This window comes from Maylandia zebra, linkage group LG14, assembly GCF_041146795.1.
Source record: "Maylandia zebra isolate NMK-2024a linkage group LG14, Mzebra_GT3a, whole genome shotgun sequence".
NCBI lineage: Eukaryota > Metazoa > Chordata > Actinopteri > Cichliformes > Cichlidae > Maylandia > Maylandia zebra.
Genome location: NC_135180.1, coordinates 7,446,944 through 7,474,624, shown reverse-complemented (window position 1 = coordinate 7,474,624; position 27,681 = coordinate 7,446,944). Strand labels below are relative to the sequence as shown.

The following is a 27,681-nucleotide window of genomic DNA, read 5'->3' as shown; positions in this document are numbered from 1 at the left end:
TATTTTTGGAAGTTTTATTTCATTATAAATAGGAGTGATAATGCGCTCGTACACATGACATTATGTCATATCGCTTTGTCAAATAATACAAAAAAAATATATCAAATGAATGAAAGGACTGCTTCATTCTAATATAGACAGAAGGACAAAGCAGGAGTGCTCGTGACGACACTCTGCTATTCACAATTTCACGGATAAAGGATTTTAGTTCTTTTGCTTTTTTTTTAATGACGTTGCTGACACACAGGACGCTCGTGACAATAAATATGTCTGGAATGCATCGGAAAACTAATCAGCATTTCCTGCTTTTGTAAGACGGAAGTTTAAAAAAAAACGTTTCAAACAACACAAAGTAATAAAAAAATACAATTTTGGCTTTGTCATTCCTTCGTTTGCTCTATATACTGGCTTTCCCTTCACTCAGTCCTTTCAAGGCCCTGAAGCCCTAACAAATGTGGTCCCCTCAGAGTGCTCTTTTAGCTATATTAGCAGTGTTTCCTATTTGTTTTGGACCCGAAAGCCTTCAAAGGCACATGTGTTGCTCCTTTGCAGAGTCCCAAACTCGATCCAGAGAATGACTTCAAGAGGCACATTTGATTTTCTTATTGTTTTAATGCTGAGGTTGACTCTAAGTTATGTGATATTGCACTTCTGGTCAGCTGGGAGAGTGGCTGTCTTTAGTCTAAACTCTTTTGCTTTCTTGCTTTCTCAAGTGTCTCCTGGTCGTGACTTGTGACCCGCTGGATTTTTCTTGCCAGGAGAAGATCTTTAGAGGTTTTTTTTTAACACTGTGATCGATCTAGCTTGTCGTCCCCCCTCCCGTTCCGCACGCCTTTTTTTAAAGCCACTTCTCTGCCACCCTCTTCTACTGCGCTCTCATCTGTCACTTTCCTTAAAGTCACCCTTTGACCTCTTTAAAGTTTCTCTTTAAAACGACAAAAGGCCTCACCGTCTGAGACATCAATGAGACAGAAAGGAGGGAGAGAAGGCAGAGGGGGAGGGAGGCGGGAGGAATGTTTGAATTAACTTTCTCTGCCGTACAGCTGTGGTGTACATTAGACTTTCTGACACAATAAAAACCCACGGATTCGTTAGTTCGAGTTTGTTTTCCTTCTCTCTGGAATTTCTTTCCATGTGTGGGATGCTGAGATGTCAAATAAATGCAACAAAATCAACAAAGCCATTTTCTTCCCCCATACAATTTAAGGATTAATTTGGGAATCTTCTAGGCGCTCATGTGGTGCAGATACGTAAACATGGTAGTCTGTGATGATAGGTCGGGGTTCTCTGTCTTTACAGGCAGAGCTGGCCGTACAACTTCATCCTCGTAACACAGCAAATGGTCCGAACTCAGCGAGCACTGGAGGCTCCGCCGTTCATCTAAAATAGCAATGTTTGTGGTTCATAAAGAGTTTTTGCTCCCGTATTCTTTCTTGTGGTCCCTTCTTTTTGTTTTTTTGTCCATTCATCCTCCAAAGAGAATTAAGTAACATCCTGTAGTAGACAGTAAATGGTAAAACAAATTTGGTCCAGATATTCAAATATTTCTGTCACTACGTACACTCTCTCTCTCTCCCTCACACACACACACACACACACGCACACACACACACACACACACACACACACGCACACTCTTGTGGGGCCTTCAGTGAATCTTGAAGCTGCTCATCAGGTGATTTCAGGCCTCAGATAAGGAAGGGTACCTGTAAAAGAAAAGAAAAGAAACAAAGGATGAAACAGTTGTTGAATTATTACCTGGAAAAAGTGAATTTAAAAAAACAAATGAAGTGGAAATACAATAAAAGAGATATATGGCTGCAATAAATTTTGGGCATGTGTTTTTACGTCCAGTTCTGCCAACATATGGCTGTTGTTAGCATCGCATGTGACAACAGTGGTTTGTGGTGTTGGGTCAGCGCAGAGAGATGTGAGAAGTGTAGGTATGTGCAGAGGGAAACTAAACTATAAACTAATTATTAAAGTGAAATTTAATGGAAGAATTTACATGTAGATCATGTATTTAAGCACCAATATTATTATTATTATTATTATTATTATTATTATTATTAATAATAATAATAATAATAATAATAAATGGCCTGTATTTGTATAGCGCTTTTCTAATCCCTAAGGACCCCAAAGCACTTTACACATTCAGTCATCCACCCATTCACGCACCCATTCACACACTGGTGATGGCTAGCTACATTGTAGCCACAGCCGCCCTGGGGCGCACTGACAGAGGCGAATAATAATATAATTATTATTATAATAGTAATAATAATAATAATAATAATAATAATAGCATGCTGGTTTAAATTCTTCTTCCGACTCCCAGAAACGACATTTTGTAATTAGCAGAATTTTTTTTTATTTGTGTTGCACTTATTTATTGAGTGTGATGTACAAACAGGGCAGAGAATCCCAGAGCACCTCGCAATAATGTTACAATATGTGGTTATTAATGTGACACAGAGACGTTGTAATACTCAATACACTACAAGACTTATTAAATATATATCCCAATATCTTAGAAACTATAAAAAAGGCCTTAGAATTGTCACTTTAATGTCTTTAATTTTGTATACATACATAAACCAAATGGTCCATTTATTAGCTCTCAGATTATTTTTCCAGTGTTCTGATCTTTTTAGTAGTTTTTTCTTTTCTTCTGTAAGCCTGTCAACTGTCCTTGCCATTCACTCACACTCACTCATCGGACGAGCGTGCCCACAGAGAATTATAAAGTAGTGATTCTGATAAGTCGAATTGTTTGGAGAGGCTATTTAGAGCCGCTGCAAGTTTCATTGAAAACACTGATATGTGCCGGCAGCGGAATCAGGTAGCTATGTTGCAATACCAGTATTTCAGCATTATATGTATCTATATGAAAATCAAAAATGTCTAATTGGCCGCAGCTTTTTGTTATAATAGAATTTTATCATTAATTTTTGTCATTGATTAGCACCTGTGTGTATAGGCTCCTCTATAACCGAGTATGTATGTTAAAAACCAAACGCTAAGGAACAAACTGGCTTTGTTTTTGAGGGCCGATTACATATGAAAGATATAATGGAAATAAGACTTAATGAACAGAGCACAGAAAACAGTAGCTCTGAAGATTTTTGAGAAATGTCATCGGTTCAACAAACAAAGACGTTTTTATGGGTCGATGAGCGCCCTGGGTCTCCGTGACTTGTTTGTTATGGAACAGTTTTCAGACTAATTCTGATTGGAGGCCTTTCCTAATACACAGTAAGAGATATTTTATGTGAGATGTGTCCATTTTTTCCCAAAGTGAGCTGTAACTGGCACCACAGCCTAACAGGTAAAGAAAATGACAGGTGACCTTTGCAAAAAGCACCACAGAAATGTCTGCTTAGCAACAGAGACATTACATAAATAAAACCAAACAAGTGCTTCATGGATTACCGCTGTAATTTCCGTGAGGCGGTCCAGTGAGAGCTAACGTGTTGTCAAAATGTGCAACAGTGTGTGGACCAGTTTTTTCATACTGCTCTGGAACCTGGAGCAGCACTGTTCAACACTGCTTCCCCAGCTGACCTCAGTCCTAGCACCTGTTTCTAATCGCCGCCCTGCCAGAGGCTATTAGGATCCGTCCACCCCCAGAAAGGACCTTTCCTCTGCAGATCCAAACCCAACCACACACCGGCTATCCAGTCACACTGATTAATCACATCAAGATGGACTGCTCAGCCTTGTATCGCTGCCGAGGTGCGTGTGTGTGTGTGTGGGGGGGGGGGTTGCATTTGGAGGTCTGTGTGTATGTAAGCGCACAGAGCTACATGTTAGCGGTTCATCATGTGTGTCGCACTAATTCTTTATTCTGTCCGCTTTAAGATATCAGACCGAGATATTTCATTAGACATTTGCTGCTATCGGATATTAAGTTAGATATTCATTTGATACCCGCCGCCCCACAGAGCTACACAGAGTCAGACTTGTTGGACCGTTGCCATGCTCTTTGAAGGACCCAGTTGTATTGAGGTTGCCACAAGGTCAATGGATGAATCTGATTGGTCAACCCCCTGTGGAGCAAAATTGGAAACGGCGGCCGCTGTAATCACGCTGTGACAGAAAACGATGTTGCCTTCCAAAGTTAGAGGGAGATGTGTTTGAAGTTGATTTTAACCCTTCAGGTAACAGTAATGCGAAGTGAAAAGACCCTCACTCCAGGTATTCTCTGAGGACTAACAGTCTGAGGAGGGCTCCGCTGCTGCTGTCCTTTACCCTGATGCAAGCTGACTCTGCAGTGTACTTCACCGCAGAGTTCAGTCTCAGCACCGGCCCAATCTCCTCTTAGATGGAATCAGATCTGCACAATTAACCCCAACACTTGAAACTGCATAACTGGACCCGCAAAATGTTAACAAGCAGTGCTACAGCTACCTGCGTCCTGTATGTACAAGAGCGTTTTTTTTCCATTTGTGGAAGGAAAGGAACCAATCTGTGGTTACAGGGTAGACCTGAGACCACTGAACTACCAGCGTGCTCCATAATCATACACTGTAACGCCTGATTTGGCTCAAATGTTTTCATATGTAAGTAAAAGGCCACAATAAAACCAGTCAGCAGTTTGGACAAGAAAACTGGAGAGTTACTGAAAGCCATACTCTAGATTCAAAGTAAACACAACTCTGTGGTTTTTGTTGTTCTTTAGTTACATGATCTCAAAGTCCTAAGAAAAGCATAGACATGAAAATACACCATATTTTACTGCAGGATACTGTATTTTTCATTCCTCTGTATTTATTTATTCATACTTTTCTGACTCTGCATGTTTTAATGCTGTACACACGAAACACAAAATCACTTTATAAAATACAACTAATTTCTAAGATTTTACAAAGTATTTAAAGTCTGATCTGTCAATGTATGCATCTATAATCTTAAAATACTGCTTACTTTTACGCCTTTATTAGACAATTAAGCAGGGAAGAAAAGACTGCTGCACCGGTGCTCACAATCAGGGTTTTGGAAATACAGGCTTTTTATTTGTAATAGAGTCAAGACTGAATACTTTTTCCATAACACATAAGTGTGTCTGTCTTTGTGTTATTGTTATCTTTTTTTTTTACGCAATTGCATTAAAAAAAACTGCAAAAACAGGAACCATGTCTAAATAATGGCATTTTAATGCATTATTAACTAAAAGGTAGGAATAAAAAAGGTGAAGTTTATTGACCTTACTTTGTCCGTACTGGCTGTACTGGTAGGATGCCACATGGTCGACGGTGTAGCCCGGTGAGCTGTAGGATGGGGGGCAGTAGGACTGGGAGCTTGGCAGTGAGGGCAGAGCTGACATGGAGGGAACGCTGGTGAGACCCTCCAAGCCCTTGATGTGATCCATCCGCTGGCTGCAGCTGGCAGCCATGCCGGCCGGCGGCTCGAGGCCGCCTGTCAGTGGAGAGATGGCGTAATCACTTTGGGGCTGATGCGGCACACCGCCTGGGTTCAGAAGACCCATCACCTGATTAGAAAAATGCAAAGAAGAGGAGAGGAATGAAAATCAGATTAGTTATGTGTTCATTTTTAAATACGAGTACTGAGACCGCCTCTAACGTTGGTAGGATCTGAATTCAATTCAATTCAATTTTATTTATATAGCGCCAAATCACAACAACAGTCATCTCAAGGCACTTTATATTGGAAGGTAGACCCTACAATAATACATACAGAGAAAAACCCAACAATCATATCACCCCCTACGAGGAAGCACTTAGGCGACAGTGGGGGAAAAAAACTCCCTTTTAACAGGAAGAAACCGCCAGCAGAACCAGGCTCAGGGAGGGGCGGCCATAATGAAATGTTAGTGTGGCAGATTATTCATCTTGGTAATAAGCGGAAGACCATATATGTGTCACCTCCCAGTGGTTTGCTCAGATAGGTGTAATCATTGGAACATAATGCGTTATCAGCATGGCAAACTTTAAAATGTCAAAGTGATTTTCAAACTTTCAGTGATTAGCACCTTAACCCCTATTTTCTAATACCAAAGGGGTGGAAGACATGTTTTCTTTTTCTTTTATTGTTTCCGATAAACCACTATAACAGCTTAAATATCTGTAGTTTCTCGAGTACAAAACACCACAGACACTAAGACCAACACCAACCCAAAGTAAGGAAATCCCCCTGTCGCATACATCAAAAGGCTGCCAGCGAGCCTGTCTCATACTGAGATAGCACCAGAAAGGAAGAATTAAGCAATTTGTTTCTGATCTTTGGCTCTACTTATTCTAAAATTCCTTTTTGACACTGCTCCAAAACCCATGGCATAAGATAACAACTTATCTCCAAGAGAGATATGCTGACAAAGACAACACAAAAGAAAGGTCTGTGTGAGCTCAGCTCCGTTCAAACCCTCCGAATAGATTTCCAGGTTCAGATCTCCGTTAGCTCTTGACCTGGTCTTTATTAGCGACCAGATAATCAAATTTGGGGGGAATAGTCCTTGGCCAGCAAAGAATGGAAAAGAGCTGCGGGGCGAAGTGTTTCAACTGGCTTCAAAACAGACCTGATATCACGACTCTCTTCGCTCACTCTTTGAATTTACCTGTTTGTTAACAAAATCCATGGTAAACCATAAATAAGGAATAGACTGACCTTATCACTTATGAAATTAACTCTAACTGAACCTGCTACCTCTAAATGTATCATATCCCACCTCCTTCTCAACCACGCAAAGGCCTCAAGGCTCTTCCAGTTGTCCTAATCAGAAGCAGGTACACCACTCTGCGTCCTCCTGGTCCTCTAAGTGACATATTATTCTACATTCACATACACACATGGTCCTGCTTAAATCATTTCCCAAGTAGGGGAGGTGAGTGGAGGAGTCCAAGTTGATTTTGAGAGGGGAGTTGTGTTTCCTCCTGTGCCTGGTAACATTTTCCTAAAGAATTAACCTGCATTTGAAAAGTTCGATTTAAGCACACAGAGATCGGGGAGACAACACGGCCAAATCAAACCACAACGAGCAGGAATACCTGCCCCGTGAGTGAATGAATTCTACTCTGATGACTTTCATGCTTTTGCTGTTTTAACCAAACTTCTAGCTACCATCCTTCCCCTTTCTCCCTACCTCACTAGGGGGCTGCCCCATCCAGGGTGTTTTATTTTGGAGCGCTGCCGTTGCCAGCGGCCTAAATCAGGGTTTAGTAGGGAAGAATGTCAGGATGGGGGAAATGTCTAAGATGGGGCATTCCTTCCCGTCCGTACGAAATATATACAAATAAAATTAGAACCTTTGCTTTCGCGCGGAAGAATGTTGAAGCAAACATTTTAAGAATGCAATCATGAGAAGGCTTCCTTGCAGCTGTAGTTTAAGGTTCGGTGCGTGCACATGCACACATGACCACGCTGTCTACGTGTGCACAGTATTTTATTTTGTGCACGTCTTATCTACGCAGGAGAACGGCTAAACATCTAAAAGTACGTGTGATGTATGCAAAACTAAAAGCTCTTCCACATGCTCCCTCAGTTTACCTGCGTATATTCAGATCATTTTACTATCAATGCTGAGATCAGCCAAATATTAGCACTGATCTATTTACTGATGTCAGTGGCTGATATTTCTTTGCTGTATCGCATCCTTCTTGTTCTGGCTAAATGTTAAAATATATTAGAATCAAGAGCTAAAAAGTTTTAAAAAGTTCAGTATTCTTTAACGGTTGACGTGTCTTTGTTTCCTTGGCACGGAGCTGGAAATTATAATAATAATAAATATAATCTAAACTAAAAGATAAAATAACGGCCAAATTATTATTTTGAACATTGGTGTCCGTGTCAGCCCAGAATTACATAATTTGTGCATTCCTAGCAAAATTACTGTGAGTCATTTGCGAATAAATTGGCTTTAGTTCCTTGCATGATGTATTTGAAAATCCTAAAAAATGCAGTAATAAATCCTCCAATCTAAACACAAGATTGAAGAGTTAACTTAGACATGCCACTTGACCATGACATGTAATATTTGTGTAAAAGATGTTGCAAAATCCTTAAGTGATCCTCTGAATGTTATGGAGTTGATCAATTATCTACACCGTGTGTGTGTGTGTGTGTGTGTGTGTGTGTGTGTGTGTGTGTGTGTGTGTGTGTGTGCGTGTGTGTGTGTGTGTGTGTGTGTGTGTGTGTGTAATTATGTGAATCTGCGTGTATATCTTTGCGAGTGTCTCCATCTTCACACTGCTGTGGCCTGTTCTCTGAGCCTCCACCAGGCTAAAATCTCATTTTATGCCTGTTAGGCTCTCTGACTCCTCTGTCTCCTCTGCTGCGCCCTCTGTCTAGATGCAGAGACCTTGGGACTTCATGCCCGATAATTGACTGTAATTGTCTTTTTACTTCTCATTTGTCACACGTTCACTTGTCCTCTGTGCTTCTTGAGTCTTCGCACTTATCTCCCTCAGCAGCAAGTGACCCATCAGCCACTGAGCGGAGAGCCTTGAAGCTATGGTGCAAACTGGAATCAGAAAGAAGTAACGCTGCTTTTTTATGTTTTTGCAACTTGGTTGAGACTTTTAAAGCTCACGTCACATGCTTCTCAACTTGAGTTCAACTCTTTGAAGTCATGTTCAGATTTAATTCTCCCCAGATACAGTATGTAACACGATCTCCATCTCCCAACCTAAAAACATCAAGTCAGAAGAAGCACCTTCTTAATTATGCTGTTTCCCTTGAACTAACCCATGACAGCGCAGACCCATTTTTACTGTCAGGAAAACTATGGAGGGTCAAAGTTCAAACTTTAACAGGAACTTTTTTCAATGTGTAAAGGGGCGGTGACACCGTGGGTTCTTATGGGTTAATTTAATCCCAAACTAAATGTCACTATGTGTAATTTAATATAAGAGTCAAGGTTTTTATTTTCCCTAAATATGATAAAGTATAATGAGCACGAGTGAAGCAGTCTTACCTCACTGATTAGTTTGTTCCTTATTCTCTAAAAACAAAATCAGGAATCCAAGAACGTCGGTGCTTTTTACACTGCTTGATATAAGTTCTTGTTTAATGTCAGTAATTAATCACCACACATACCTCCAAATATTTCTACCTTGTGTCTCACCTGTGGAGAGAGCCCATTCCCTATGGAAGCATTCATGGGATTGGTTGGTGCTCCAGGGCTCACAAAGCTGTCTGAGTAGCCTGAGAAGGAGTGGCGTCCGGAGGCGAGGCAGTAAGCAGAGCCTCCTTCTCCTTGTCCGCCGGAGGCCTGGTGGCCCGAGGAGGGAGGCAGAGGCTGGGGGCGGTGCACCGTGCTGGGTGGCTCTGACACTACTGGAAGCAGGAAAGATGGAGTTAGAGTAAACATTGTTTGGGAGAAGTGATTTGGATGCCTGAAAGTGAAATTAAAACTATAACATATCCTCCAGGCAGACTTCAGAGATCTATACTGAATTTTCACTTAAGTAAAAGCAAAACTGATGCTGTCAATATAACCTTCCACGTGAAAAATGCCAGAATAAAAGATATGTAAAGTATGTTTTTAATACCAACATAATATATAGGAATTTTGGAAAACAACATTTTTTATATATTAATTTGAAAAAGAACAACCCAACACCAAGAGCACTGCATTCAAAATTTAACAATACCTTGGGCTATGGATGAGGGGGGGTAGCTGCTGTCAGAGAGCTGGTAGGGCTGGATGCTGGACATGGCTGATGGTGGGAAACCCCCTGGAATGAGGTGATTAAATGCCATCAGTTGATTGGCTCCAGCTTGCTTCCTCCATCTTGCTCGCCTGTTGCTGAACCACACCTAGAAGACATCACAATGATGATGCTCAGTCAGTGTGTGTGTGTGTGTGTGTGTGTGTGTGTGTGTGTGTGTGCTTCCCTAATGATTGCAGTTTGGTATTTAGCCCTGCAATCTTACACAACCCATCTACTACAGTAGAATCTACCTTATAAAGGTAATAATGTAACACCTTTACAAGCTGTTGTGATGATTACAAATATTTTGAATGGTACAAACACAAACATATTCACAAATACACGGAGAAACATTTTCAGGGTGTGAAGTTGAAAACGAAGGTGGGAAGCAATGTGAGAGAAAAAGTCTGTGTGTGCGTGTATAACACGGCTGGTTGAGCTGACATACTGTGCCCATATGGACGGAGCTCATGCTGGGAGTGTTTACACTTCACATATGGAGCCCATGGAGGAGAATTTACTGGACTTCACATTAGAAATAGGAAAGTACAGATTGGGCCCCTGGGAGCAAAGGGTAAGTTTGTGCTATTGTATGGAGCAAAGAGAGATCAGCAGGTTGCCTTTAAATGGTTAGAGTGTGTATAAAGCCACAAAGTTTACGTCTGTTTCAGAGGGATGTTTAATGTATGGCAATGTTAGGTCGTGGCTTTCATGGTTCTGTAGGGTTGAAAAGCTGAAAAAGAGAGAGAATTTTTTTTTTGTAGATCCTGACCGTGCACGCATGTGCCTGCTCATACCTGCACCCTGGCCTCCGTGAGCTTGGCCCTCTGAGCGAGCTCCTCTCTGGTGTAGATGTCAGGGTAGTGTGTTCTTTCAAAGGCCCGCTCCAGTTCTTCCAGTTGCTCTGCAGTGAAGGTGGTCCGACTGCGCCGCTGCTTCCTTTTCAGCGGCAGATCAGGCTCTGACTCTACATCTGAACCCTCATCTGAGTGACTGGCTGCTCAGACATAGGAGAAAATAAAAGAAGACAGCCTTAAGAACAGGTCCATTAGTCTTACCTTATGACACATTGAAAGCCGAATTATGGTCTCTCTAGAAAACATAAAGTGAACACCTGAATTCCTGTTGCTGCACAAACCAACTGAGATTAAAGTCTAAAAACCTTTATTTATGATAAGGAAGAGATATCACCTTCAGCAGGATTGGGAAATGCTCACTTATTTGCCATCTGTTGTCCTTTGTTTATGTTGCTTATAGAAAATGTGTGTGTGTGTGTGTGTGTGTTGGGGGGGTTCAACTTCTTTACACACCCACACAATCACACACACAAACAGCCAAACAGACCTCCATTCAGAAGGAATATTCCAAGCCTAAGGAATAATCCCATCGGACATGATTCCCAGAGCACCACAGGGGGACCGGTGTACTAAAAGCCACACAAAAGGCTAATTTGGATCCAGGGGCCATTCTTCGAGTGTGTGAGGGTGTGAGTGTATGGACAGTAGCCTGAATGGCCAGAAGCAAGCTGACTCGATGAAAGGCAAACTGTCTTTTCAGTCAGGTGATTGCCGCTTTATGATCCAAAGGGACGCTATGCAGCAACTGCTGTTAACAATGTCTCCTTTTTCCTGTCAGTCGACATGCACAAAACTACAATTCCACAAGTCCCTCAGATACAAGTCAGTGAAGTGCCTGCTGTAAACTAGGCTGTGTGATTTTATAATGGTGACAAAACATTGGATGACATGTGTTGATCTGATTAAAACTAACCCATAAAAAGACTTATAATTAGAACAGGGCTGGATATAGCACTTATAACACTGATATTGGGAGGAAAATGTGAATGTGTATCATGCCTGGTTGTGTGACGTAATTCACTGAACAACAGATAGATTACTCACTGACTCATTCAATGAATAATCTGCCTGTTTGAAATGTATTATTGCAAAAGCATCCCCAGATTTTTTTCAGTAAAAGCTTCATGACTACAAAGTCAAAATGGATGAGAAACATTTAGAGAATCCAGTTTTCATCGGTCAAAAGTAACAATTTTATGAATGAAAAGAGAAGAGTGAGCATATATAACAATGACCGTGTGAGTCACAATCTATCGAAGTTAATGCAGTTGGAAATGAAGCACGATAAATCTAACATCAGTTTTACTCACTGTAGTAGCAGGTGTCTTATTAAGTCAACATGCCAACCTGTGAAAAATGGGACCAGATAATTCTTTTATAAATAAAGTTACTCCTTGACTAAACATGTTGGAGAACTTTTTCAAAATTAATCATTTACTTTAAATATACTATCATGTTTCCTTGTTATTTTTGTTGTGGCAAAAAGACTATAGACTGTGTGGAAGTATTTCTGTCTTCATCTGACTGCTTGGTCCGCAGCTGGAAACTAGTTAAATGTATCCAATCATACAGTTGTGTCAGTCAGGTCAGCCAGTAAGAGAGCAGAGAAGATGGGCGTCACACTGTCAAAGTATTCAGATTACTTTGTGATAATAATATTGTTAGTTGCTAATTAGCTCTACTTCATATTCTTTAGCAGAGAAGCAGAGTCCTGGAAATACAACAGGTAGCTTTTAGCTAAAGCTCTCATTCTGGGATCGAGGAGACGCTACCAAAATTAACTCACTATGGAATTAGATCAAATCAATAAACTCAGAGGTAAATCGACTACAGGGTACACGTTCTTTGGACAAAACTGAATGCAAAGGGTTACTTTCCTCAATACTTTTTAACAAAATCATTGAATTCAACAGGTGTTTTTAGTTGTTTGGTTTTTTTTAAGTAATCCTGCCCAGCACTGTTGATCGAAAACAAACATTAAACCTTATGAACTGCAAATCCTCCCATTAGAGAAGCTCTGATCACTGAACTGTTTGCCATTCCTGCTTAATATGTTACACAATTTTATTTCTAAAAATGTATGCAAATTTTTGCTTTTTCACCCACTGTGATCTTCAGGCTGACTGAGCCTGGTGATATCATGTGTCTTGACAGCTTTTGTGTGTTTTTACTTTTCCTCACTGTCTCAGATTAGTATTAATTCCATTGTGAGCTGCGCTCTATAAGCCAGCAGTTTGGGGTTTTTTTAACACACTTACTTCAAACACTTCATTGGCTCCCTTCTAAGTTCACCAAGGCCAAAGCGCCCACTTTTTGTGTTACACTTAATTAATTCCCCCTCAGCACAGGGGAAGTTTTGTGTGCAACACTGTATTAGTTCCCCCCTCAGAAGCAACAATAAAATACAAGAGAATCCAAATAGCTCAGGGCCCCTCATGTGAAACTGATCCTCTCTGCCCCCCTTTGGCGATTTTCTCTTCACAACACCAATAGCAGTGGGAGTCAACTTAACATGCATTAGGAGCAAATTGGTAAAGAAACATTCAAGCATGAGGGAGGCAATAAGTAAAATATTTTCAAAGAGGCAGCAAGAGAAATGGAGACATTGCCTTAAGCTGCTGCTGAATATTTCTGCAATTTTGTTCTCTATGATTTCCAGCTCTTCTTCAGTCTGCCTGTGAGTTTAGAAATTCGCCATCGTAAAAAGACTGCAGCACTTCTCAAAGACACGATCGTTCGAAACTGCGGCAACTGTGGTTTCAGATAACAGCCGTTTTTGGAACTTCTTACATTTGCTCGTCACAGTTTTGGAGGCGAAACCTCTCTGGATTTGAGGGCCAACTTTTTTATATGACTAGAGGACTTTGTGCTTCAGATGGCGAGGAAGGAATTCGGGGTGTGGGGTATGTGGCACTTTGGAGTTTTTTTGGACAGGACGGCTGAAAAACAAGAGACGAGGCCTTCTTTTAGCCTCCCCCCTCCAGTTCTTGCGTGGAGGAGGGCCACAAGGAATGCCCCCAACACCACCACCTCCCCCACTCCACCCCAGCATGCACGTTCCTCGGCATTTCACAGGGATTTGGGTTTTGGGAAAGCTGAGGCAGCCCGGGAAAATCCTTAATCACTTTGGAATTACCTATCGGTTATGAGCGCTACCGGGGTTTCAAGAACTTTTCAAAAGAAGCGACAGTGTGGCACCTCTTAAGTCTCGGGAATCTAGTCGAGATACAATCCTGCAGAGAGGACCAAAGCTGGCTCGTTTCATTTCGATTCGTTGGATTGTAGTATCAGTTGATCTTAAGATCCAACGAGATAACTGTGTTGGTCAGTGCAACAAAACAATAGCAGCACCATGTAGTGACAGGTGAAAAAAAGTGCTGAGAAAACATCAGACTTGAGCATTTTTCACAGCAGCGTAACACACACTTTTTCGGACCTCCTTAAACAAGCACCACCTTCTCCTCCCTCTTCTCTCTCAGTCGCTCTCCCTCCTTCTCACCCTCTCTCGCACCCTCTCTTTGTCTCCCATCTCTCTCTCTCTCTCTGTCTTTTCCACCCATATTTCTCCCTCTGACTCTCGGGCTCTTTGTTGCTCCACAGAGTTGAGGTCTTTGCCGGCAATTTCCACGCTCCATCTGTGGAATCCGTCATGGCTCCCTCAGCCCTTCACAGTGGAGGGCTGTCACCTGCCCTACGGGGGAGCTTGGAAAGGGCTGGGGAGGGGCATGAAAAGGCTTCTCAGAGGGCTGGAGGGGTTGGGGTGGGATAGATGGGGGTATAGCCGGGGGCATTCTAACCCCCCCACCCCCCAAAGAACACCCCTTCTTCCAGAGGGAACTGTAAGAGCACCTGAGGGGGTGAGAAGGGAAGTGGAGGCAACAGGGGCTGTTGCTGTGCTTGTAAATGTACCCATGGGGATAGTCTGTCTGGGCATCTGTGTTTGCTTGGTTGTTGTTGGTAGACGCAAAGTACATCCACAGTTTTGTCTTTTAATACGGTGTGCCCTTTCGAACAATTTCCCCAGATTTTATTTTTATGTGTTCTAAAAGATCCAAACCTCTTCTGTCTCTTCCCACAGGTCTCCTTTGTTTTAAGCAACAGTGCAGCTGGTTGTCAGATGTCATTTGAAATCAAAATGGAGCCTCTCTCTTAAGATGGAAATCAACTGTGTGAGGTTTGTTTATGACATGTCTTTGGAAAAGACTTTAAACTGAGTTTACTGTGAATGTTAGTGGTGAAAAACAACAATGTGAACACATTTGGGAGAAGACACTCGTGGCATATTGTCATTGTGAACTTAAACTTTACTTGATTGCTGTTTCTTTCACAATAACATTATATGTATAAATGTTTTCTGACTGGTAAATAAATGGTTTGCATTGTCTGGATGGTTATTGTCAAGTTAAAACAGATTTTTTTTGTAAACAAACATTAAACATTAGATATCTATTTACAGTAAAATGTCAGTTATGGCCGCTCTGCTGTCATTGTAACTGTTATTTATTTATGTATTTAATCATTTCGGTCAGGTTGGGGTGTTAAAAAGCCCATTCCAAACATTAACTCTGCAGGCTAAAAAATTACCAGGACACTCATCATATTAAAATATGACACCAAGGTTTCCTGCTGCACTTACATATGAGGATTTAAGCCTAAGACTGGTCCCATTAAAACACCATCAGGTAGTATTAGATGCACAGGGAAAGAGGACGGGCTCACTGACCAGTAATAAATCCTTTATAGCAAAACTACAACATTTGGTTATAGGCATAGTGTATCTAAAATGTTATGTTTGCCGATGTCATCAGAATGTAATTGTTCTTGATGCGTATCATCTGTGATAAAATTCATAAAGCAAATTTTTTTCACACACTAATGACATCTGACAATGACATAATTACTACAGTTTGTAAACTTTGCTACGTTTTGTTAGCAATAAAATTTGCATTAACGTTATAAATTTAATGAACGACAGTCAGTGCCTTTTATACTGTTATTTGGGATGGTTAGTGCAAATCGACTTTTGTGTCTAGAAATAAAGTCTTTGTGGCAATCAATTATTACAAATGTTTTGCATGTAAATATATATTTACAACAATAATTTAAAGAATCAGAAGTCAGTATTACATTATCTTTTAGTTTGCCTTTCAAATAATTAAAACGGTTTCCAAAAGCAGATTTGAATTCCTGCATTTTTTGTTTTTTACTTAAGGTATACTTCATGTTAAATATACCAATTCTATAATTGTCATAAAACCCACAACACCTAGGTGATAAAGGCTGACTGTGAGAGACGTGTTCGTCATAAAAGAAAGAAAAAATCTCAAATTTAAAATGTATTTCTTGGCACTTTTTACGATCTGAAATCAAACACATCCCTTAAATGCTAAAAATGTAATGTCATGCAAATTAAAGTGGCAGGTGATGGCAGTTCATGTGTTGTTGTAGGCAGAGCTGTGCCAAGAACGATGCCAGTCACCCAACCACCACTAAAGCTCTCTACACCCTGCAGCTCGGTTAAAGAGCTCTTAAACACACACATACACACACACACACACATGTACGCTCCTCATTCTAAGCTTTTAAAGCTACGTTAATCAAGCTTGTCAGCCCTGAGGCGTCCCTAATTCAGTGTCCAGTATTACTCGCCCTTCTCACATGGCTTAAAAGAGCCGATCAAGTCCACCATGATCTTTGTAATTACAAAATAAAATACCGGAGCAACATCACTACATAGTGTACCCTACCTTTCCTACTCACGGAGGAAGCAAGGAAAGGTTAGATGGTGAGAAACCTTTCCCCTGCTTCCCGGATCTTTTCCAACCTTGTAAACCTGTGGTTTTGGAGTGCCCCATTTGCCGTCATCGCCTCGCTATCCCTAAGATCTGATCATATCGCTTTGGCACCGTCAAATAGCCTTAGCCAATCAAATTATCCACTCTAACTCTCATATCACTCCCTGTACATATGCATATGCTATATCTTGAAATGCAGTATTTATAGCCCCTGTAAACACTTGACTTCTCTCTGTATAGTTTTGCTCCACCTCGGCTTAAAGGCTACAGGCATGCGGTCCCAGCTCTTGTCAGTTCATCAAAATCTGAGAAAATACGAGCCTTAAAAGGGTAAAATTATCTGAGCAGTAGAAGTCCTGGAAAAGTAGCCTCTGCGAGCTTGTCTGGGAGCTGGGGAGCATTAAGCCGCAAAATAAGAGAGGAGCAGTTGGAGTGGGAGGGAGTGTGGGTGGGAAGGGGTTAGAGGAGAAAAGAAAACTGTTTAATTTAACCAAACTGAAGCCCTGAGAGGCACACGGGGCACAGCACTCCGGGCCAAAACAACTTTTTCAGAGCCAAAAAAAGAAGGAAAAAAAACCCCAAAATGGCTCCCATCGTGCAACGCCATCCCAGAGAAGAGGAGAAAAAGGAGGAGAAGAGAGGGATTTAGCTGAAACACACTACTGGAAAGACTTCAGCATTGCTGGATTTCTAGGAGGGAGGGGGGATAGTCAGATGGGGACACAAAGGCTTAAATATGTCCACAGAGACATCACACAGTACACACTGAGCATACACGCCTGTGTGCGTGAGAGACGGAGAGAGAAGGAGCTGATGGGGATGTGTCCAATGTGGATTTTGGGACTTGGGGGAATTGACTGACCATATGTGGGCTATTTACACCCCTCTTTGGACATCCCAATAGCTCTTCTGGGGCTTTGGTTAACAGTGAGGGTAAATTGAGCTTCTGACACATTGCACCCCCCACCCATCACCCTCACCAAAAAAAAAAAAAACCCACAAAACAAAAGGCAGAGGAGACAAACGCAGCATTTATTTGGGCGGGCCGACCATGCTGCTCCTATTCAGCGGCAGGGGGACTAAGTGACTGGCCGACTGCATTAAACAGTATATAGAAGTCAAGGCAGGCAGATGCTGGGATGGATAATGGCTTTACTGACAGCTTATGGACCCATCTGCGACTCTTTCTGATGGGTTGAGAAAAACTGTGCATGTGTGCATGTGTGTATTTTTTGTATGCGGGTAGTCAAGAGGGAGGGGTGGCAGGAGAATGATCTCACTTGACTTGCTAAGAGGAGGTTTCAACCTTCACAGATGCCCTGTAAATGAGCCAGAGCTGTGTGTGTGTGTGTGTGTGTGTGTGTGTGTGTGTGTGTGTGTGTGTGTGTGTGTGTGTGTGTGTGTGTGTGTGTGTGTGTGTGTGTGTGTGTGTGTGTGTTGGCTAAAATGTGAATATACAGATAAATGGCACACGAGGACAAACAGTCATCAATCACTGCCTTGTTATGTGCAGAAAAATGGAATAAAGGGAGATGCTGTCAGTCAACACTTACGGGAGCTGTTGTGGATGTCAAGGGGGGGATCAGGAAGTGGCTACCTGTCATTTATGGCTAAATGTGTTTCTAACCCCGTTTCCTGTGTAACGTTAGGGGGGAGCGACCCTCCACAGCCCGCTGACCCTGCAGTTCCTTCTCTGTCTTTTAACTTTTGAAAATGTCTCTCAGCTCCAGTCAATGGGGACGTAAGCTGGCCTCACAGCCATATGCAATTTTTTTTTATTAATTTTGTTTTGCTGACAAGGAAGTATCTTCATCGCTGCACAAGCAGACCACAAGAACTATTTTTCTTCTACAGAAATTAGGCAAAGAAACAATCCATGGACATGTGTTACTGTTGTTTTTGTATTTTAATTCAAGTATAAAAAACATGAATAATAAAATCTAGTGAGATTATGGATTAGAAGCAACAGGCTGCATAATTGTGCACTGATTCATTTTTTATGGGAGAACGTGGACATGAGTTTCCAACTTTTTACCTCAGATAGTAAATATTACAGAGGAACTCTGGGTTTGGCAGTGAATCCCTGTATGAACAAGGACATACCTGTAATCAGGTTATTTATGTAGAATCAAGATTTTGTTATTTTCCTGATTCAAATGGGTTAAAAATTAACTGCGTTTTCATTTTAAACATTAATATCAGTGTAGAATTTCATAATCAGTATTTTCCTAAAAAGCTATTTTGACTATAGAATTCTGTGTTTATGATAACTTCTAAATTCTTGGGATATAGCCAAAGAAAAAACACATTTTTTCTCTGCATCAAATGCCAATATTATTTCAGAAAATCAACTTAATTGAGAAAAAACTTTTTAACTCTTTTTTTCTTTTTGTTTAGCTCTTCATGACACTATTCAGGGTTTCTGGAAGCAAAGTTGTTAGACTCGGCAGTGGTAACCAGCATGAGAGACATAATTTATTTAACACTCTATCTTATTCATCTTATTTACCCTCTATCACACACATTGCTAACTGTGTGGTGGCTCAGATAGGGCAGCGGGGCTGTGTCAGGCTTAGAGGGAGACAGAGAGATAAAAGAGGTTTTATTTGTCCTTTCCAGCACAAAGAGAAGATGTGTAAATACATTTACTTAACCCTTGTTCACGTACAGCCGTGAATGAATTAGCCTACCTTAATTAGTGGACAGTGATGTCAGCTAAACAGGTCAAACAGAAGTCATAACATTTACCTGGGTCTTTATTCCTGTTGTTGTTTATGTGAGAGACAATAGTTTAATAAGGTACACTAGCTAACTGAACGGCTGTAACTTTTTCTTAATTATAAAATTGTAAAACACTGGCAGACACTCTTTGAGCACAAATTCGGCACTATCGAATCTACCGATAGACCAGACGGTAAGACATCATCTAACAAGGCCGATACTGGCCAGTACTGGTTTTAAATATGCAAATATCAGTGCATTTCTACAGACCGTGGTAGAACGTGTTGATTTCCAGCACAAGTTGCATTTGAGCAACATTTATGATGAAAAGAAATTAACCATATATAAGCTGTCTGAGTGAATGTACCACTGTGTAGAACTGAAGTTTTTAAAGCCTTCCTCATACTCTTTGAACAGGCAAAGATTCAAAGATACAAAGTGATGAAACTAAATCCCTGACAGGCCCGAAGCAGGCCACAGGGCGTATACGGGACAATACTGATAAATCTGTTCAACGATTCTGTGTCGAGTTGTTCAAGTTTAAGAGTTTTCCTAAAACATATTCCCACAGGGCACGACCGCAGCCTTAACACAATTTTAAAGCCTCTTTTCCAACACAAACACAAAAGCTCATGGGCTAATTAGTTAACAAAGCTGTGAAGAAGAAGTCAAGCTTCATCAGTCAGGTGATTGACAGCTGCCTGTCCCTCCATCAGCAGCATATACTGGCCTCTGCCATCTTTGACACTCAACCCTTAACCCCATAACGCGCACATGCACAGACTCACACACATTAAAAAACATCCAATCTCCCAAACAGACAGATATATATATGAGAGGGACAGACATGCACTCACATTCCTCCTTATTTTCTCAGAGATGCACACTAACACACTCATGCACATTAAAAAACAACCTCTCTACCCCTTTCACCCCCCCAGCTGTTGTGCCTATAGTGCATACTTGCAGCAGATAAAGAGGGGCCTTATTCTAAGGCGAGCCATTCTACTTGACCTTCGCTGGGCCTTTTCACTCTTTCACTCCCTTCAAATCGTCTTTGGGGCTTGCTCACTCTCAGCTCAATGTGGCTAGTCCATCACGGGTGAAGGCTGGGGCGCTACCGCGGGTCTTGAAGGGGGAATACCCCAAATAAACCCCATCACACACCACTGCCCCTTCCCCCTTATACACATACATGCGCACACACTCAAAAGCCCCGCCCTTTTAAGAAATCACCCTGACTTCAAAGTTGGTGTGCATTCATTAATTGCCCTTTGAATTGATATCAGAGTGTCACAATAAGAGTGTGAAAGGAAAAAGAGGCTTTAATGAAGCATAGAGCAGCCATTCATTTGCAGATAACTATGTTTTCATGCTTGGATAGTCATCATGCATGGGCTTATTAGAAAAAACTCACGAGAGAGGGAGGAGTACGGGGCAAGGAGAAGAGAGGAGAAGAGAGACAGAGAGAGCCCCGGGGCAGAAGAGAGTGATTTGGTGCTCGACCACTTGGCCCTCGTGCCCCCCTTTGCCCTCGTGCCCAGGGACTCACTGAGTGACACATTCATTCTTTCAGTGGACAGACAGAGCCCTCTTCACCAGACACTTGGCTCAGGCCACTAACAGCTAATAGCTACAGGATCTATCGAGATCTTATTGGTTCTGTGTTTGTCAGATCTGATGACAAAACAGCAACTGGTAAGTTATTAGGGCAGTTACTTTAATTACAATTTCATTTACTTTTTTTTTATAATTGAAGTCTTTATTTGTTTTTAACATTTCACAACTACAATTTCATTTACTGATTATTTCGCAGTTATGATTAATGACTTTGGTCTGTGAAATATCAGAACATGTGCGTTACAAATTTTAGAAAAATCCAAGGTCACATCTGTCTTATTTGTATCTATACCCAGACACACAAATATGTTTAATATACAGTTAAACAAAATAGAGGAAAGCATCAGACGCTCACATCGGTGAAGCTAAAAAGAGAGAATCTGAGGTATGTTTACAGACTGACTGGCTTGTTGTTTCAGCTTAGCAGCTTAGTGAAAAGTACAATAAGTTTTCAACTTTGAGATTTTATTTGACCCTTTTTGTAACAGCCAGAAATAAGAAAGAAATTAGTCTATTACGTAAGGTAGCACACACCCACTTCCTTAAGTGTTCTGACGTGCATAGGCATGAACTGAAATAGATAGTTTAAATAATCTTTAGATAATAACTATAGTTTATATACAAAAGTTCAAGTTAAAAGTCTGCCTGAGCTAAAGCCTTAGGCTTATGTCCTCTCGACCCATCCTCTGCCTCCCCTTCAGCTCCTTCACTTTTTTCCTTCACTCCTTCCCCCTCGATCTGTTGTTTTCTCCAGTCATGGCATTGGTCCAGGGTCTGCCCATGTATCACATTTGCAGCACGCCATCTTCACCCCAAGTGGCAGAGAAACCCCGAGTCCCTCCTTCACCCGCATTATTTACACAAACAAAGTCCTGCTCCGTTTCTGTGACAAAGCCAGCTAAATCTTTATGGCTCTTTCATGTATTGTCTGCTCACGGTTCTCTTTTGTCCCTCGGCCATTGGCCCAGGCCACGGATACAATGAGGCCGGCAGAATGGAGGCAGATTGAAGGAATGCGCCTCAATAAACCTAATTATGACATGATGACTGCGCTCACCATGGTAGGGGTTTTTCAAAGATCCCGGGCTTATTCAATTAGCCCTTTCCAGGATCCCCTTTCACCAAATAAAGTTATCCCTTTGACTGTTTGCATTGCAGAGTGGAATGTGTGTGTGTATGCATGCATGTTGTGTACGCGCACACACGGCCAGCCTAAATGGAAATGTATTGGCCCTCAACAAGGCTCCACTGTATTATCTGGCTAATTTCACCTAACTAAGTATGGACTCCAAAAGATATACTGTGAAAATGTGCAGCAGGGGAGGGAGGAGGTGGGGGCACTGTGACTGTTTTAATCATTAACTTTGTCTCCAGGGTTAATTACTATGAGGCTGAGAGGTTGGTGCAGCCCAGTGACAGGTCTGCATGGCCAACTTTACTATCAAGGATGTATTTATTCTGAAAGAGAAGAGGCATTATGATTTCGGGGAACCTTTCTTTTAGTTTCAATTTCCTTGTTGCATGGGAATTTGGAAGAAAATGTTTACCTTAGTGTTTAAGCCCTTATATAATTAGTTTAGAACCAGGCTGCTTATATATTTCACCTTTTAAAATTAGGTCTAAATCCTTCATTGTGACTATGACTACCAATAGGGGATTAACGCAATAAAGCTACCTTTTTCAACAAATGTGACTTTTTGTTGAAACATGGGGGTTTTTTTTAAAGGACAAAACGCGGTTGGCAGTGATGGTGTTATTGCCACCGCTTTATGTCAGTTCACTGAGATCGAAGACACTATGTGCTGCTCCAGTTTAAACAGCTGGGCAGCCGCGACATTTACAAATGGGAACTTTTAAAATCAGGCTTGAAATTGCAATAAATCCATACACAATCACCCCACAAACGGTTAATACAGAGCTTGATTAGAAAACTTTAGAGAGTGGACTGACTTTCCTTTGTGCGCTCCGGAGGATGCGGCTCAGATATGAAACGAGCTCAGCGCCGCGGGCTGAGGGACAGAGACAGAGAGGAGTAGGAAACAGAGGGAGAGGGGCGGTGTTGCTCTCCAGATGAAAGTGAGATGAAATAAAAGGGTCGATTTAATCTGCTTGAAGAGATTTGGGGAGCAAGTGGGGGTAGAAGAGGAGGTGGGGGCGGTGGGGAGTGGGGTGCGGAGGGTTTTCGGAGCTGTGCGCAGCGCAGGACGGGTGGCCGGGGGGTGCACCATTGTGAAGCTGCGCTCCGGGCCAGATCGGGGTTCTCCGGGGAGAACATTGGTCCCCATTCACCGCAAACACTCTTTAATACACTCCCTCCATCATTAAATGTGACATAGCACAATATCGACATCATTTAGAAGACATTATTGATGTTCGAGGGGGCAAGGCCGGCACTCCTCAAAGAATCGATAATGGATGGCGTATTACAGGCTGGACACGGAATTCATGCGTCGAGGAGGAGAAGGCCACTTTGTACTGTTGACCAATTACATTCTGAACATTATGACAAACGCGGTGATTACGCTTCATCAAATACTGCTTAATGGGACAATGTTGCTTTAAGCGCGTGGGGTTGCACACAGCAAGAAACTTCTTCAAAGTTTACTGTAGTCAGACCAAAAGAAACAAAAGTTTAAAGAAATAATTTAAACACAAAAATTGTAACTAAGCATCTTTACGTCTTCATTTTTAATGCGCTTTTATTTTGGTTTACGGGTTTACTAGCTCCATCTTGCTGCGTGCCACTTGTTAGCTTACTTTCAAAGTGGCTAACCGACTGTAAATGTTTAATGTACACTTTCAGCGCACACGCGAGCGGCAGCGTGCGCGCGCGGGTTCTGGGAGCGAGCGCGCAACTTCGGGCGATACGTGAGCGGATTTCAGAGGCCTTAATTGTCATTCTGAATGGCAGCCGGCTCCTTTTAGCCGACCCCAAAAGGAAACATTTTGTAGGTGAAAACGGCCATTTTCTCTCGGTGAACGGGCCCTCTAAACCGCGCCGGAGCGCTCCCTGAATAATTCATCCTTCATTGCGGCCTCATAATGTGCGTCGTTGGGCTTTTCTGTGCAGAAGCTCTCCTCTCTCCCCCCACATTTTTTTCTTTCTCGGGCTGAATTATAAGCAGGTTGCCTTCTACTTCTTTTGCGCCGGCCAAAGCTGTTTCCAAGCTGGCCTTTTGTCCTCGTGCAGCCCAAGCGTGAGCCCCAAATAGACTCTCACGCCTTTGTCTCCCAAGTTCATCCCTGAGCGTCCCGTTGTGCGCGCGAGGCGTGCCTTTGTGAGGAGATGGAAACCGTTGAACAAATGTTTGATCAACTCATCTGGGGGACATTTTGTCTCCTCAAACCAGAGACCTTTATCTGTCCTCCCCCGACGCAGACAGCGAGCGAGTGCTTAGAGGGAAACAGTGGGTTAAATGTTGACATTTGGCGGCTTAAACTGATTTAATAAGTGGTAGGAAAGGCAATGGAAACTGTCGTACTTTTGTAATAAGCAACGCATTCTAGCATTTGGTGCCAAACGGCTGATAGATAGTAATAGCTTGATTATGAAAGCAGCCGGTAAATAAAGGTTTCGTTATAATGCCGCCAGTTCCATAGAAAGATGGGGATAAATGGAGCGGACATCCATCATTCGTAGTGTTTCTCTCCTGAATTATATGCCTCGTTTCAATTTAACCGACCCTCTGAGCGATAGTTAAAATTATAATGAATTTTTCCAGGAAGAAAATGTTTAAAGTGATTTCACCGAGTAAAGGCTGACACGCACATTACCACATTACAGGCCTTTTTAGGAGTGAAGCTGCATATGCGCAGTAATAGTTGGGAAGGTACCAAATAAAACGAATTTCCACTCTAATGACGCAGCTTAAAGGTAAAGTGATGACATTGCAAATGAGGTAGTTAACTGGACCTTATGCAGCTATGAAGTAATGATACCCCAAACCTCAAACGTCACTAATCTCCAATTAGGCTTCTGTCTGAGTGCGACTGCAGGCAGGGGAATATGCCATGTTTCATTCACTTAACAACTACTTAAAAAAAAGTAATAAAAGTAATTAACTTCCAATTTAAAAAAAAAATTCAAAAAGAAAAAAAACTATCTATTTATTAATTATTTTCATAACACTCGAATTTCTCCGCAGATTGTGAGACTTTTCCAACAGGTGCTTACTTTTCTTCTTTATTTATTTAATGTTTATAGTCGACAGCATTTTGCAGCACCAATAAAGATCGATTGGTTACATTATTAAAAAAAAGATCAAATTACTGCATAACTCCAATTATGTTTCTATATTGCATGAAGACACTGCTCTTACAAGTGCTGCGTGGATTTATGACGCTCCATAAGTACACAGGAGTTTTTGAAATATGTGCATAATAATATGCAGTTACTGTAACGCGGCTATTGAGCCCCACATTGCTTTTAAACCACACACACACACACACACACACACACACACACACACACACACACACACACACACACACACATTCTTACTTTTTTCCCGCACAGAGCCATCACCTGCTGTTTGATTTACGGTACGGCCTCATGGGAAAAGCATTAGCGAAGAGATATGGTCGATAAAGAATTCCTAACAAAGCTCCACGCACACACTTTCTCCACCCACACACAGCAACTTTACAGCGAGCAGCAGCTTCACAGACAAGGCCAGTTCACCACCAAATGAAGCAATGTTATTTTACACACAGCTCAACAGGTTGGAGGTGTGGAGGCTGTTGTGGAGATCATGATAGCGTATGCCCCCTTTAATTACAACAACACAGAATATAGGCGGGTGTTTCCACTTTCACTACACTGATAGGCAACTTCCCATCTTGAAATGACTGCAGCAAACTGAGACCGTATCTGATCAAACGGGATTCTGCTGAGCTCTAATGTTTCTAATCAAGCTCACTGATATGAAAAAAGATAAGTCGTTTCACTTATTTTCTTTCGCAAGAACAAAAACAATAACAGCTGGGAGAGTTCACTCACATCTGTCTCCTAAGATGCCTTCAATGCTGTGTTTGGCCCTCCGCTCGTTGTCCTCCAACTCTTTCTTCTCAATTTCATCTTCATCCTCTTCTTCGTCGCCTTTTCCCCCAAACTTACTCCGCATTATGCGACTGATGGCGCTCACTGTGAAAGTACGTTAAGATAAAGGAAAGCAGTTAGTAAAAATAATTAAATAATTACAGTAACTATTTTTAAGTCTGGAAGTAAAATTAATGTATGATATGAATTGTTTTAAGAAGTGGAATAAATGAATAACTAATAGTTAAAGTATCAAAAACAACAATCTGGAATAAATTGGTTTGTCAGAAATCTTAAAAAGTTGAAAAGTTGCCGTTTATTTATTGTTTTATTTTCCAAATTCAAAATATTTTTATCAGGATGTAGATTTAGTAATTAAATGTTGGGGGAAAATACAAATAAAAACAACTGATAATAATAAAGTAAAATTTTTGAAAAAGTGTAGCTAGTAGGCACACTCTGTTCTTTTCTGACTTTTTATTTTTATTTTTTACCTGACGGAACGTTGTTGCGGTCACAAATCCCATCCTTCAGTAATTTATCCCGAATCTCCCAGCTAAACATACCCGGGTTTTCCCGCTTGTATTCTTCTATTCTCCTCTCTACGTCCGGCGATGTCCCCTGCTTCAAAGGTCAGAAAAGTCGCTGTGTTTATTCACTTGTTGTGGCCCTTGGGGCACAAGGCACATGACTCTATTATCACTAAAAATCAACAGGTTATTAAAATGAATCTACGTCAAACACCCTTACACGAATTTGGATCAAAGAGACTCCGGTCCCTACCTTGGGTTTGCTGCCTCCGATGGCCCCGGGTCTGATGGAGCCGGTCTCCTGGTACCGGCAGAGGATTTTGGACACGCAGCCGTGGGAGACACGGAGCTGTCGGGAGATGACACACGGCCTGATTCCATGGTGGGCCATCTCTACGATCTTATGGCGGATGTGGTTGGGCAAAGGTCTGCCATTTATGAAAACTCCTCCGAGCTGGTTGACTCGGCCTTGACCCAGCGGTGTAGACACTGGATTGAATCAAAATATTACGAGAACTGGTCACCACAGAGAGGGCAAGTTTAGCAAAGACGCAAAAATAATATATAAATAATATATAATATAGCATTAATTATATAGGCTATAAACAGCAAAAAAAAAAAAGGGAGGCGACAAATGCTCCACTTGACAAAGAATAGAGCTGATTATGTTATCGGAGTGGGGCAAATATTTATGAAAATTAAAATGGCCTAAAGTTTTTTAAAGGATAAATTTGAACAAAAAAGTACAAAAATGTGAAAACATTGTTAAAAATAATTAATAAAACCTAATACAAATGTTAAATATCTGTCAATTGAGATGTGGGGCTATTTTATAGGTATATAACCTCTAATTCCTGTCTTGGAGCTGAGCTTTGGGACATGACTGTATAAAAACAATAGTGCCTTTTTGCTAACTAGCTCTCAAACGCAGAAAATCTTCAGCCACTAATGCGTCCTTTTACCTTCCAGAGGGAAGCCGCTGCGGGGATAGTTCTGGGTCAGCGAGGGTCGCATCATCCTGGGTATTGACCCCGCCAACGCAGTCATACCACCGACACCCCAACGACTGCAGGAACCTCCTCCTCCAGCTCCTCTAGCACCGACCGAGCGGCAGGTGGACGTTGTTACAAAGGTTTCCCCGTCGACTGTGAGAATTTTCCCCGAAATTTATCCTGTGTAGCTTCGGAGAAAGGTTAGCCGTGCTCGTGCTAAAGCCAAGCACCGTCCCGGGACAACCACGAGCCTCTGATGAGGCAAATTTGACGAGGAAAAAAGGCAGAGCGTGATTTGGGGGTCGTTAAAAGAGTATGTTTCTCATTCTGTTGGTTTTAATCGCCGGTATTGAGGTTTTCTGAGAAACGCGGGTGCTAAGGCGGTGTAGCCCGGGAGAAATATGTTGTTGTTGTTTGTTGACACCGGTTCAAAGTGAGAGCAGCCCGTCAAAAGTAG

The 27,681-nt window shown here is 41.7% G+C and overlaps 1 protein-coding gene across 8 annotated transcripts; it reads right to left on the bottom strand.

The window, feature by feature from the left end:
* On the bottom strand, positions 1-27,681 carry pax3b (paired box 3b). 8 transcript variants are annotated; one of them, XM_014409508.4, is made up of 9 exons: positions 27,195-27,681; positions 26,486-26,721; positions 26,197-26,326; positions 25,664-25,807; positions 10,469-10,668; positions 9,612-9,777; positions 9,083-9,294; positions 5,210-5,494; positions 1-1,706 (listed from the first exon to the last, which is right to left on the bottom strand). In XM_014409508.4, the coding sequence occupies exons 1-9, from the start codon at positions 27,277-27,279 to the stop codon at positions 1,689-1,691; spliced, it is 1,476 nt and encodes a 491-aa protein (XP_014264994.2). In that variant the 5' UTR covers positions 27,280-27,681; the 3' UTR covers positions 1-1,688. The 8 variants fall into 8 exon arrangements, with proteins under 8 accessions (XP_014264994.2, XP_014264991.2, XP_014264986.2 ...); XM_014409505.4 differs by having other exon boundaries at positions 5,215-5,494; XM_014409500.4 differs by having other exon boundaries at positions 9,083-9,291.